Source organism: Benincasa hispida, chromosome 5 (genome assembly GCF_009727055.1).
Source record: "Benincasa hispida cultivar B227 chromosome 5, ASM972705v1, whole genome shotgun sequence".
NCBI lineage: Eukaryota > Viridiplantae > Streptophyta > Magnoliopsida > Cucurbitales > Cucurbitaceae > Benincasa > Benincasa hispida.
Window position 1 is genome coordinate 28,444,932 of NC_052353.1, and position 12,223 is coordinate 28,457,154.

The 12,223-nt window shown below is 32.7% G+C and overlaps 1 protein-coding gene across 2 annotated transcripts; it reads left to right on the forward strand.

The window, feature by feature from the left end:
* Positions 1-8,730: 8,730 nt before the first annotated feature.
* LOC120077467 (peroxidase N1-like) lies at positions 8,731-10,674 on the forward strand. 2 transcript variants are annotated; one of them, XM_039031346.1, is made up of 3 exons: positions 8,731-9,200; positions 9,281-9,449; positions 10,087-10,473. In XM_039031346.1, exons 1-3 carry the CDS (start codon positions 8,736-8,738, stop codon positions 10,320-10,322), a joined length of 870 nt encoding a protein of 289 aa, XP_038887274.1. In that variant the 5' UTR covers positions 8,731-8,735; the 3' UTR covers positions 10,323-10,473. The 2 variants fall into 2 exon arrangements, with proteins under 2 accessions (XP_038887274.1, XP_038887273.1); XM_039031345.1 differs by having other exon boundaries at positions 8,732-9,200; positions 9,281-9,443; positions 10,085-10,674.
* The last annotated feature ends 1,549 nt before the right edge of the window (positions 10,675-12,223 follow it).

Here is a 12,223-nt window from a genome sequence, read left to right on the forward strand (position 1 = left end):
TGTTTATCAAATGAAATTTAATTGTATTTTTTATATATTTTTTTCAAAATCATATTTGATCATCATTTATCTTTTTCATGGATATTTATTATACTATTTGTTAGAGACAACAACCCTCTAAATATCACTATAATTGTATGATATTGTCTATTATGGACATATATAAACTCACATGACTTTGCTTTCTATTTCACCCAAAAGGTCTCGTATCATTGAAAATAGTTCTCCCACTTATATACTCATAAATATCTAGCCAATGTGGTACTTATATACATATAATTATCTAGTCAATGTGGGACGATAGTTGTATTCTCAACAATCTTTCCCTCGAACAAAGCAACACCCAGTCTTCCTCATATAGTCATCTGTCTAACATCTTATCTAGGCTACATCTCTTTCATTGGGAGCACATCACGCCTGATAGAACTCAACTATAAATCATAGCCATAACTACATCTTTTAAGACTTTCTACTTCTTTGTTCAGCATCCAAAGATTCTATTGACATAGCTAAACTAAGCTAAATTCAGCTAAAGGTATGACTCTAATACCAATTGTTGTAAAAAATGCTCCCACTTCTACGCTAACAATAAGCAAAGTAATGAAAAGAATTTAAAACAACAAAAACAGGAAACACAACAATTTACGTGAAAAACTCCAGAACCAAAGATAAAATACGACCTATAAGAAAGAACCTACTATGTGTAAAAAATTTATCACACAAAAGTCCCTCCCCTTCCAAGAGCATTCTATCAAATCTTTTGTATAATTCAAACCATTCTCACTACTTTAAAAAAAAAAGAATTAAAAAAGCTACTTAACTAAAGTTAGCACTCTCAAACTTAAGGTGTTTCTGACTCAACAAAATTTCACTTTGACAAAATATGTGAAGGATTCACAGTGTTGCAACCATTGTCTTCAACGTCAATCATAATTCTCAACATAAAAAACTATAATCTACTTGTATGACAATATTTTAGTACAATTTCCACTTACTTATCTTGCTCAAAAATTCTCATACTATGGAAATAGTTGTTGTCACTCATATACCTATGACTATCGCTTTTTATCACCCGATGTGGGACTTTAGGTTCATTCACAACACTATTTAGTAAAAAATAATTTAATATATTTAAATTATAAAAATAAAATATAAAAAACCAAAATAAAATCGTGAGGAAGTTGGTTTTTAATATTCAAAAAAGAAATAATTTTCCTAATAGCAAAACGACAGAAGGCGGCTTTGACAGTTTGACTTGAATCACCACGTCAGTTTCACTCTTTCTTTTTCCATTGAACAAAAAATAATAATTAAAATATTTCTTTTAAATTAAATTAAACAAAATAAGGAACAGAAAAGAAAACGAACGCTAGAAAATTATTTTTTATATTTGTTCATGCAAGTCAACACTAAATGAAGTCAACAAAAACAAATATCTTTTGGAATCTTTTAACTATTGCAAATGTGCAAAATCCACTAATTGCACCTTTTGAAATTCCCTTTCTCCACCTATCTACATTTTGTTGAGTGGGGAAATATTCAAATTTGAAGTTGGGTTTTAATGTTTTAAAATAATGGAAAAAAAATACGATAATTGTCGTTAGTATTTTTAGGATTAATAATTATAATTTTTTTTAATAAATCTAAAAAAGACAATAATTGTCCTAAGTAGCATATTTAAATCTAAAATTGTAATGTCAAATCTAAAAATGGGTAAACGTGAGATTAAATTAACTAATACATTAATGTTGCTTCATGCATAGACTTTATTCATTTAGAATTACTGTGTATTGAAAAAAAAAAAAAAACAGAATCGTATATAGGGAGTGTAAATATATGAGACTAACTAATAAATTAACATTACTCCAATGCATATACACTGTAATTCTGACCAATTATTGAAAAAACAATAGAATCATGTATAGGTGGATAAAATATTGTGTATTTAAAAAGGTTAAAAATTGATTTAAAGCTGTTCATGCATGCACGTTTTTCGTTTGAAAGTCCCTTCCAAACACCTTGTATTCACAACCCAATACCATATGGTGAAATTCACCAAAGGTATTCATCACGGAGATGGAAAAATAATAAAACAACATTAAAACTTTTAAAGACCTCTCAGAGACAATAAAATGTCTTAAGAAATAACTTGGGATGATAGACCTTTTGTCCTGGATTGCAAATTGATGACATATTATTTTCTCATCAAACAACTTATATAAAATGATTTTGAAAAAGTTTTACATGAACAAAACACTGCACCCATTTAATATTTCATTGGTAGTTTGATCACTAGATGTGAAAAAAATAAAATCATGATTCAACCTTAAGAATAGAATGAAGTACCATACCATAGTGCAATAGGTGCACTTATATATCTCGTTAATAACGAACAACTTGATATAATATTCTTGGTAAATTTATTAGTTAGTTATATTTCTTCTCCAACAAAAACATATTGAAATGAAGTTAAACATATATTTTGTTATGTTCGAAGAACTATTGATGTGAAGTTTATTTTAGTCAAACAACTCCAATTTTGATTTAATTTATTATGCAAATGAAGAATATTTATCGAATGTACACAAGATTAGGTCTCAAACAAGTTATATGTTTACCATATAGATAAACTGCTATATTATGATGATTTGTAAGGCGAACCATTACACTCTTCAAATCATGCCAAGTTTTTTGCAATTCATAAGGCTAGTCAAGAATGTGTATGGTTGAGATCAAAATAAGAGTTTTGTTTTCAAATCTGTGCGCATCCCTTACCCCTGTCAATTTAGACTTCCCCCACATCTGCCCCTCACAGATTTTAGACCTCCATTGCATTAATCCCCTGCCCGTTTCAGACATCCATCGTGCCCAACCGCTCCTGTTGGGTTTAAGAAAATATTAGAAGTGTAGTTTGTTCCACATCGGTTAAATTAAAGAATAGGGATGGGCTCCAAAGCTATAAAAGGAGCCTATGCCTTTAGTTTTAAGTAGTCCCAATTAGAAACACTTTAAGCTTAGTGTGCCAACTCTAATTAAATATCTTTTGTGTTCTCTAATTTAAGAGTGAAACAAGGTGTGAGTAGTCAAAAGCTTTGAGAGAGTGCTATTGTAATTGGGATAGGGGAAAGATTTATTCTATATGATTGTAACAAATTTTCACATTGTGGATATCTTTCTGGTGGGTTGTGATTTTTTTCCAAGTTGGGAGTTTCCCATGTAAATTCTTACGTTTTTAGTTTTACTGCTTTCTTTTAATTTCTCTGTTATTTTTCTGTTTATTCCTATGGTAAAAGTGGAAGGTTTTTCTCAATAAGTGGTATCAGAGCATGCATTGTCTGACCTTCCATATCAGAAAAGAATTCTTGAAACAGGTTGCGGTGTTTGTGAATAGTGTAAGTTGTTCACTATTTGCTGTTTTACTAGAAAAAGAAGTAGATATGTCAAACTTTATGAGTTCGGTAAAGTTTGATGTGGAGAAATTTGATGGAAGGATCAACTTCGACTTGTGGCATGTGCAAGCCAAAGATGTGCTAGTACAAGCTGGGTTACACAAGGCCTTGAAGGGAAGTCCAAGCTTTGGTGCTTCTAAAGAGTTAAGCGGTGATAGTGGTCTAAGAGAGTCCAGCGGTGGTTCCAGTAAAGGTTCTAAGACATCTAGCATGAGCGATGAAGATTGGGAGGAGATGGATTTGAGAGCTACAAGTGCTATCAGGCTAAATCTGGCTAAGAATGTTCTTGCAAATGTGCATGGAGTTACAACAGCCAAAGAGCTTTAGGGGAAGCTTGAAGTAATGTATCAAGTAAAAAGTATCTTAATTCAGTTGTGCATAAAGGAGTAGTTTCACACCTTGCGAATGGTGGAAGGTACAAAAATATCAGATCATCTAGATGTTCTCAATGACATTGTTTCTGAGCTGGAGGTGATGGGAGTGAAGATAGAAGATGAAGATAAGGCACTCCAATTCATCTAGTCACCTCTTCCTTCTTATGAACGCATGAAACAAATCTTAATGTACGGGAAGGAAACTTTAGTATTTGCTGAGGTTGCTAGTAAACTTTTATCTGAGGAAAGAAGACTAAATAGTGAAAGACATACTTCACAAGAGGATTCAGTACTGGTAGCCAACAAGTGGAAGAAGAAGAAAGAATCTGTGCATAAAAAGATTTGTTGAGAATGCAGACAGTCTGGACACATGGAAAAGGATTGTCCTAACAGAGAAGGCTTGTCAAAAAAGCTCTGAGTCGGATGCTAATGTTGTCTCCATCATCATGGAAGATGACAATATCTTCCATTGAAGCAAGACAATATTCATCCTCATGGTATGTTCGTTTTACCATGATAAAGGATGTGATGTTCGTGGTTCCACAAGTTTGCACACGGGCATTGACTTGGCAGATATGAAAGGTATGTGGTAGAAGTTGTGTCGATGGATGAAGGACTTCTGGGTGAACCAAGAAGGTGGAAGTTGTACCATAAATATCAGCATGGTTTATTGGCATGTGACGAAAAAGGAAAATCTTAGGAAGTAGTATTCCAAGTGGTCTACTTTTTAAGGTGGAGTAGGTTATAATTCCATGATATGAGAATTATGGTTGTTAGTGAAGATAATGGATGTTCCAGAAGCTGTGGATTCTTCAAATATCTTGTCAAGGTGGAATTTGTTGGGTTTTGGCAAAATATTAGAAATGCACTTTGTCCCACATCGGTTAAGTTGAAAAATAGGGATGAGCTCTAAGTCTATAAAAGCAACCTATGCCTTTAGTTTTAAGTCGTCCCAGTTAGAATTTAAGAACAGTATGCTAACTCTAATTAAATTCCTTTTATATTCTCTAATTTAAGAGTGAAACAAGGTGTAAGTACTCAAAAGCTTTGAGAGAGTGTTATTGTAATTAGAATAGGGGAAAAAATTATTCTATTTTTCATAGTGGATTTCTTTTTGTAGTGGATTTCTTTCTGGTAGGTCGTGGTTTTTCTCCAAGTTGGGAGTTTTCCTCGTAAATTCTTATGTTTCCAATTTTATTGATTTCTTTTAATTTCTCTGTTATTTTTCTGCTTATTCTTGTGGTAAAAGTGGGAGGTTCATCTAAAGATCTCCATGAAAATGTGTAGGATTAGTATGACTAGAACATATGAATAGGGTTTATTTAAATTAATGAAAACAAATTTATAATGTGGGCCAAAGTAAGCAAATCAATACACTTTTTGTTAATAAACAATTGAAATATGAATTTCATGCAAATACATTCACTTTAAAAAGATCAATAAATTTACATAAACAAATTGAAGAACAAATTATAGCAATTAAGTTTATGCAATCAAATATATTAACAAATTAATTGCAAAATCAAATAGACCGATAATTTTATAGTGCTTCGGCAAAACTTGACCAACATCCACTTCTCAAGCTCCTCTTCGGTATTCACTAGAAGCCTTTGACTCTTTGCACGATTTAGAGTAGAACTATTACAATGTTCTTTTACCGAGGGCAAGAACAAACCTGGATTCTTACCGTAGGCAAGTCAAAGATCAGTTATAGTCTATTTTGATGGTTTAGGACATTGGGAAATTTTATTGCTATAAGATCTTTCAATAGCGTTTTTCTCAAAAAAATAATTTTTCATAGCGTGTTTTTATAGCATTATAAAAACACTATGGAAAGTCGGGAACTTTCAATAACATCATCTATGTCATCATGGCTAGAACGCTATAGAAAGTCTTTTACGAAATTTTTTATTACTATAAAAAAAAAAACACTACATAAAGTCTTTTAAAGCATTTTTTTACAATGATAAAAAATGCTATAAAAGACTTTCTATAGTATATTTTTTGCCAACGCTATCAAATGTTTTCATAACATTAAATATACACGATCAAATGCCGATTTATTATAGTGGTTCTTATAGCATTAAAAAAAATTCTATTGAAAGTTAAGAACTTTCAACAACATGAACTTCAATAGCGTTCCGAAATTGTAATACTATAGAAAGTCTATGGTAGCATTTTTTTACACTATTGTATGTGATACTTGTTTTAGTGTGACACCGAGATTATGTAAAATCTAATGCAGAACACATTTTTGGTACTAATAAAATGCATATTAGTAACCAAATAGTTTTACTAAAGAACAAAACGTGATACATACCTTGTTTTGGGATAAAAAAATTGTTGAACAAATCAATTGGGAGGGTTTTCTAAAAAAAAAAAACGTGAGTTTGTGCAAAGAGATGGGGTCGAAAAGGGAAGAAAAAGCCCAAGTGCCAAATGTGAGAGTGAGCAATGCTTTGCGACACAAAATCTTGTTGAGCAAGCCAATTGGTGGGTTTTCTTAAAAACAAGTGATTTAGTGATTTAGTGATTTAGTAATAATAAAATAATATAATAATTGTGGACATAAATGTAAAATGATTTAGTAACAATAAAATAATACAATAATTTGGGGTTTAAACTTAAATTTCTAAAATTTTAACTCCATCTTGGGCTCGATCTTGGCTAGAAGGTGTAGGAAAAACTGCTTAAAAGGAGTTTTTTAAAATTGTGTTAGTTGTGAAAGGGGAAACTTTAGAGGGTTATTTTTTACGGTTTCCGATTTTAAGAGATCGAAAAAAAAAAAAAAAAATAGGTCCATTAACAAATTAGTGATCAAGTTGAAATTTCTCCATTTTTTCTCTGTGCAACACACCTTCTTTTCACTTTTTTGTTCTCAAATTTTAAGGATGATCAATCTCACCAAGACAAATGTCACACAAGACATTCTAGCAAATTCAGAGACAACAACAAAATAATAAACAATAAACCATGAATGAACACATAGAGATTGGTAACTTAGTTTAATGATAAATCACCTATGTCTGGGGATACTGTGTACAGAAAAGATAATTCGCTAATCTGTAAGAGTCAAGAGCGTTTATAAGGTTGTATTTATCTATAAATAACGACGATTACAAAAACACATATAGATTCTAACTTATTTTAATCACATAGGATCCTCCTAGATGTGAGAGTCCTTCTCACTCGAATTCAGGCTCCAAGTATGTGAATGATGAAACACTTATACTCCTTCTAAGTGTGTGAGACTCCTTCTCACTTTGAAGATATCTTTCTTCCTTCTTGTGAACTCCTCTTCACTAGAAGAACTTAGGTTCTCCTAAGTTTAAGAACTCCTTCCCTATGAATGATACCTTATGATTCCTCTAAGGTTGAGAATCTCTTCTCGATCAATTTTGTCTGAGGCTCCTTGAAAGACCAAATAAAGCTTCACAAGAATGAAACATTTACAATAAGAACAATTGAAAGAATATGTCGCCACAAGCTTACATTAATTATTTCCTTTTTGAATACATACCATATAGAAAGTATTTTGTCAACACTCAATAAACGATCTCACACAATATTAGATGTGGCAACCATAGCAAGGATACTTCTTGTATTTAAATAACCGAGCAAGATGATTGAAAATATCCCACACAGAATGAGCAAATCATCAAAAAGAAAAGTATTCCATAATAAATTAAAATGCAGAATAATTTAAATAAGGAAAAAAATATTTTGTAGAGTTAGCATCCTATGTAACTTCCAAGACAAGATCCCATTTGGACATAGCATTCTATGTAACAACTTCCAAGACAATATCCGATTGAGACATATTTTGAGACAACATTATATCAAAAACAACCTAAGAAGAATTAATCCAAAATCCTTAAACAAATATATAATCAATAACACAAATCTAACATGTTCTTTTTGCTCAAGTTACTTTTTGAACAAATTATTCAATAAAGTCACGCACAATCTTGCTACCAAATAATAATCAATTCAGGTAGATTAAAAATTGTGCAAATATCCTAATAACCAACGAGTATAAATTCAAGGTACTCTCTAAAATCTATGTAGACAAATACTATTAGTCCATTGTAATGACCTCTTCAAATAATTTCTCTACCTCCTATCGTACCACACATTTACTTTTGAAAAATACTTAAGTGCATCCTGGACAACACCTATCTTTGTGCATCCCATAAAAATTATTCAATCATAATTTGCTAGCTATATGACAAATTTTTCTTTTTTAAAAATTATTTTAATTTTTTTTTATGTAAGTGGTAAGAAAGGATGCAACAAAATAGGTGCATCCATATTACCTTTTATTTTTTTTTTCTGTTATTTTTAAACTAAACCCTACTGAACTATTATTATTATTATTATTATTATTATGGTAGCACCATCAAGCCACCCAACAGTTTATGGTTAAAGTATATTTAGGCATAAATCACTACCCACACTCTTTAAAAAAAAAAAGATTAAAACACGTCCTTAGCTGGATTCCATAAGAATTATATGAATTATATAAATTTTATTTTTTAAATTAAGGTCTAAACAATATAATGTAATTTCAAATGGGATATTTGGATACTAAACATGAAAATTATTAACGTTAATAAAGTTGGATAAGTTGATTGTGGACCATGATGTGGACAAATCCGACATGTCGTTTGCCACTTTCCCAATCCAATTGCTGATTGAGTCTTCCCATTGAAAAATAGGTACTTCCCAGTTATATGTGACTGTCCCACGCGGAATTACAATAATCCATTTCTTTTGACTATCAACAAATCCCCCAAAACGACAACGTTTGCATTGCTGTAGCCCATCCTCCTCTCTCAAGCCGGCTTTGCTTACTCTACTTTTGACTCTTTCACTTTTCTATACATCTCTCTATAAATAGCTTTTCATTTCCATGCAAACTTCATCACAAACAACCCTCTCTTCTCGATTCTCTTATTCCAATCTAATGGCACAAGTTCGATATAATCCAATGTCCGTCATGGTCGTGTATATGATCGTGCTATTCGCCTTCGGTAGCATCGTCGTGCATGGCCAGGGCACACGCATTGGCTTCTACTCCAGCACTTGCCCTCAAGCTGAGTCTATCGTTGCATCTACTGTCCGATCTCATTTCCAATCTGACCCTAGAATTGCTCCAGGTTTGCTAAGAATGCACTTTCATGATTGCTTCGTTCGAGGTTGTGATGCCTCTGTGCTCCTTGCTGGCTCTAATAGCGAGAGGACTGCACCGCCGAATCTTTCGTTAAACGGGTTTGAGGTGATTGACGATGCTAAGTCTCAGCTTGAAGCTGCTTGTCCTGGTGTTGTATCTTGTGCTGATATTCTTACTCTGGCTGCACGTGACTCAGTAGTTTTGGTAGGATATATCTCCGTACCAAATTTTAATAATAATTAATTTGTTGCATGTGTAAACAACTTTATTTTGTTTGGATGTAGACAAGTGGAATACGTTGGGCAGTGCCTACAGGACGAAGGGATGGCACAGTTTCAATAGCTTCAGAAGCTAACAACTTGCCTGGTTTTAGAGATTCAATTGACCAACAAAAGAAGGCATTTAGCGACAAAGGTCTCAACACTCAAGATCTTGTCACTCTCGTGGGTAAGATATCTATATTATTAAATTAAACTCTAAACTTAAATTAAAGTTTAGTTAACATTTCGTCTTTAAATTTTCAAAACCCTTTAATAACACCTTAACTTTTCATATATGTGTATAATAGATAATATGCAAATTTAAAAAGAATTAAAACTAATTGATTGAAGATATAAATTTGATTTTTATGTTTAATGAAACTCGAAATTCGAAACTTTTAATTTTGTGTTTATGAAAAAGTCAACAAAACTAGCTAATTAATGTAATATATAAATTTTAATTTTTATGTCTAATAAAACTCTAGACTTCCAATCATGTGTCTAATAGATACTATTCATATTAAAAACAAATTTAAAACTAGCTAATTAATCTATGATATAATTTTTATGTCTAATGAAATTTTCAAATTTTAATTTTGTTTCTAAAAAAATTTATTCATATTAAAAAGTCAAAATTAGCTAATTGAACTAAGATATGAATTTAAATTTAATGTCTAATAAAAACACTAGAAAAACTATCAATGTTATGTCTATATATGTTGAAAACGTTTCAAAACTTTCCATCTCTTTGTCCGGATTGGAATGCAAATATAGAGTAAAGCTAATGCCACATAAATAATAACGAGAAAAAAAATTGATGTGGAGCAGGTGGGCACACAATTGGCACAACACAATGCCAATTTTTCAGCTACAGACTCGTCAACTTCACAGGAACTGGTGGTCCAGATCCAACCATGGACCCAGCCTTCGTGACTCAGATGCAGGCGCTGTGTCCTCAGAACGGCGACGGGAGCCGGAGGGTTGCGCTGGACACAGGCAGTGCCAACCGGTTCGACACAATGTTCTTCTCAAACTTGAGGAACGGACGTGGGGTTTTGGAGTCTGATCAAAAGCTATGGACCGACGCTTCCACTCGCAGTTTTGTTCAACGCTTTCTGGGTTTGAGAGGCGTCTTGGGTTTGACCTTCAATCTTGAGTTCGGGAGATCTATGGTTAAGATGAGTAACATTGAAGTGAAGACTGGAACTCAAGGAGAAATTCGTAAAGTTTGTTCTGCAGTTAATTAATAACTAGACATGAATTGCGAGAAAGAACAAATATATACGTTTTAGTCTCTTTGTAATTTTCTTTTACATTGCAATGTTTAAAAGAAAAAACGAATTGCAATGAAAGGGATAATGTATACTTCAATTTATATGATTTTGGATTAAAATATCATTTTGGTTCTATTTATACTATTTTCAAATGTTTGGATTTAGTCGTTAAAGTGAGCTTAACTTAACCATAATTAACATGGTCTTCTTGAAAGTTGGATCGTCCCCCATCCCCTCAATTGTGTTGTACTAAAAAAAATGTTTGAATTTAGTCTCACCTTAATAGCCTTTTCTTTTGTACTTTCCCCCTCCCCTTTTCAGACAGCTCCCAACCCTATGACTCTTGCTATGGCTTTCGTTTGACACTTACCCCGCTCTTGTTTTATCGAGGAAAAAGAGTTTGTCTTAGCTATGCACAAAAATTCCCAAGGAAATAACGTTTTGATTACTGAAGTTGGCTCTTACAAATCTTTCTTGAAATGTATCCCTCATGCCTGATGTTAAGGAAAAACCTGCAATTTCTATGGCAGGAATAAGCAGAAATGCAAAAAATTGTTACATCACACAGAACAATTCACTCCCCGATCTCAACACAATTTTTTCCACTCCCCAACTAGTGAATACAAAAGGAATTTAATTAGAATTAGCAAACTAAACTTGAAATGTTTCTAACTAGGACGACTTGAAACTAGATTCGTAAGCTCCTTTTATAGGCTTAGAGCCCATCTTCATTCTTCAATTTAACCGATATGGGACAAATTACACTTCTAATATTTTGCCAAAACCCAACAAATTCCACCATGGCAAGATATTTGAAGAATCCACGGTTTTGACAACATCCATTATCATTATCGACAATCATAATTCCCATCTCATAGAATTATAACCAACTCCATCATAAATAGTAGACCACTTGGAATACCACCTCCTAAGATTTTTCTTTTTTGTCACATATCGATAAACCTTGCTGATATTTATGGTGCAACTTCTCCCTACATGGCTCACTTGGAAGTCCTTCAACCATTGACATAACTTCCACCACACACCTTACATAACCACCAAGTGATCAATGTCCGTATGCAAACTTGTGGAATCGTTAACATCACATCCTTTATCATGGTAAAGCAAACATACCATGAAGATGATTTTCGTCTTCTTTAGAGGAAGCCACTATCTCACTTGACATGAAAGACGTCGTCAGTATCCGATCCAGAGCCATTTGACGCTTTGATTTTTATGTACATAGCCTGTCTGCATCCTCAACAACCTATCTTCTACTTGAAGACTCTCTTCTTTGAACATCTACTGGAATCAATTCAAGACCTTACTAGACCACCACCACCCCTTAACTTGCACTTGTGTAACCCATATTATATTAACACATCCTTGACTTGCACTTGCCATAAGCTAAAGTTGATCATTCCATCAAATTTCTCCTTATCAAACTTCATTGAACTCATAAAGCTTGACACACATATGCTTCACTTCCTAGCAAATAAGCAAAATAGTGAACAACTCAAACTATGAACAAAATATCATAGCTCGTTTAAGAATTATTTTTTGATGTGGAAGCTCAGACAAAGTTACAACCACAAAGCATACTCAGACATTCAAGAAACTACGAACTTAATGCTCTGATACTACTTGTTAGGGAAAAACCTCGCATTTCTATTGCAAGAATGAGAAGAAAATA